General features: G+C 38.6%; 1 protein-coding gene across 1 annotated transcript; it reads right to left on the reverse strand.

Moving 5' to 3' along the window:
* Nucleotides 1-630: 630 nt before the first annotated feature.
* LOC124891462 (cytochrome P450 94A1-like) lies at nucleotides 631-1,537 on the reverse strand. The gene is made up of 2 exons (XM_047403198.1): nucleotides 1,113-1,537; nucleotides 631-997 (listed from the first exon to the last, which is right to left on the reverse strand). Exons 1-2 carry the CDS (start codon nucleotides 1,535-1,537, stop codon nucleotides 631-633), a joined length of 792 nt encoding a protein of 263 aa, XP_047259154.1.
* Between the last annotated feature and the right edge of the window lie 415 nt (nucleotides 1,538-1,952).

The following is a 1,952-nucleotide window of genomic DNA, read 5'->3' on the forward strand; positions in this document are numbered from 1 at the left end:
ATTTAACAAATTGCTTAGATACAATAACAACATCATACCCAATGTAGTTTCACAAGTGAGGTGTAGGGAGGCTAGCATGCATAACTTACCCTACTCTAATCAAAGTACCTTCAACTGCTGCTGATGATATTTAGTGTCATTTCACATGGTGAGATAGCTCTAGGAGTTATTATCTCAAACAAATAGCAACCACTACATATGAGACATTTCTAGGAGACTTTTTGCTACTCTCTAGAATGATCGATTATGACCATCCCAACAAACAAAGAGCAGCAATACTTAATGACGCTCTATGATTCTTACTGGAAAACCATGTTTCATCCTTGATGTGATAAATGCATCAGAATTTTGAGATAAATTGTCCTGAGCCGGAATGATTCGGAAGCGCTTTAGGATGGTGACAGCCACCATTTTCACTATCACAACCGCAATTTCTTTTCCTAAACAAGTCCTTGGCCCTGAATGAAACACTGGATATGTGAAAGGGTCCCTCGCGATGAAATACCATTCATCACTACTACCACTTCTTCTCTCTAACCATCTTTCTGGATGAAACTCAGCCCAATCTGATCCCCACAATTCTGGTGACGTATCCATAGCAAATATGTGGTAGAATATGGTCGTCCCCTTTTACACTTTTGTCCCATCAGGCCAAACATTGTCATCCACTGCTTCTTTTGAGTCAGCTGGAAAGGGTGGGAAGAGTCTCAAGCTCTCATATATAGAAGCATGCATGTAAACCATGTCGCTCAGATGTCCATCCTTCTCTCTAATTTCTCTTATGATCTCTTTTTCCACATTCTGATTACTCAAGACCAACCAAAAAAACCATGTTAAAGCCGGACACATTGCATCGTGTCCTCCCATGATAAAGTTAACAGCAGTATGAATGAGAAACGTATCATCTAGTTGTTCACCCTTTGCCCTTCTCAATATTCTTGCCAACACATCCTTGTCCTCCAAATCCTCCCTCGCCAACAATCTTTCCTTCCTTTTTCTCAATAATATTACCCAAAAAGTTGTGAAGTTCGTCAACCATGAGCGTGAGTCTTTTCCCAAACTCGGTGTTAAAGAACTTTTTGGCTTTCTATATCAGGGGTAAGGTAGTGTACCTTAAAATGCTCAACTTCGTTGCAGTTTTATAAGTGTCAGCAAAAGGGGTTGGTGGGAGAGAAGGTAATAAATACTTCAGATCGAATCCAAACCCTATTTGACATACTGAATCAAATGTGAATCGACGAAGTATATCCTGGAGATCAATTGTAGATGCAGTTTTTTCTGCATTACTTAAAAAAGGGACAAGACGACTCGAGAGCTCTTCCTCTACTATAGATGTATAAGCATGAAACTCTTTTGGATCGAAATAATGCTGCAAAATTTGTCTTTGTGACTTCCACTCCGCACCATCGGAGAGGAAAAGGGCCTTCCCGAATAAGTCTGAAAATGCTTCTATGACTGTTCTTTCTTTATGATAGTTATTGAAGCGTGTCTTGAGAATATGCTTGACATTGGAAGGGTCTTTAATGCATACGACCATGTCTTCCAAATGGAAATTCAAGTGTATATGTGGAGAACGATATCTTGTCAAATATTTCACTAGTCCACTGGATAATTCGCGCGCGATTTCTTATGAATTCCAACAAGCAACCAATTAAGGGATACGATTTTGGGTAAACCTGATTCTTCGTTGAAGATACGAAGAATAAAGAAAGAACGAACAATCCCACAAGAGTAGAAAACGCCAAATACTAGCACGACCCTATATCCATGGCTAACATAGATCTAACTAATATAATTTCACTCTCGTTGTATAAAACCTGAACTCATTTTGAATATATTTATACACTGTGAATTGCACATTGTGCAAAAAGATAATGAACCAATTGAGGCTAAAAATAATATATCTCTCTGATCTCAACTACAATCTGTCATAAATGAGAACAAGAGAAATT

The sequence above is a fragment of the Capsicum annuum genome, unplaced genomic scaffold (assembly GCF_002878395.1).
Source record: "Capsicum annuum cultivar UCD-10X-F1 unplaced genomic scaffold, UCD10Xv1.1 ctg3585, whole genome shotgun sequence".
Lineage (NCBI taxonomy): Eukaryota > Viridiplantae > Streptophyta > Magnoliopsida > Solanales > Solanaceae > Capsicum > Capsicum annuum.

Excerpts from the sequence above, each read along its gene's own strand:
- LOC124891462 (XM_047403198.1), bottom strand. The coding sequence starts at position 1,537 with ATGGTCGTATGCATTAAAGACCCTTCCAATGTCAAGCATATTCTCAAG. Across the intron at positions 998-1,112 it reads ACGAAGTTGAGCATTTTAAG|AAAAAGGAAGGAAAGATTGT; the intron begins GTACACTACCTT and ends AATATTATTGAG.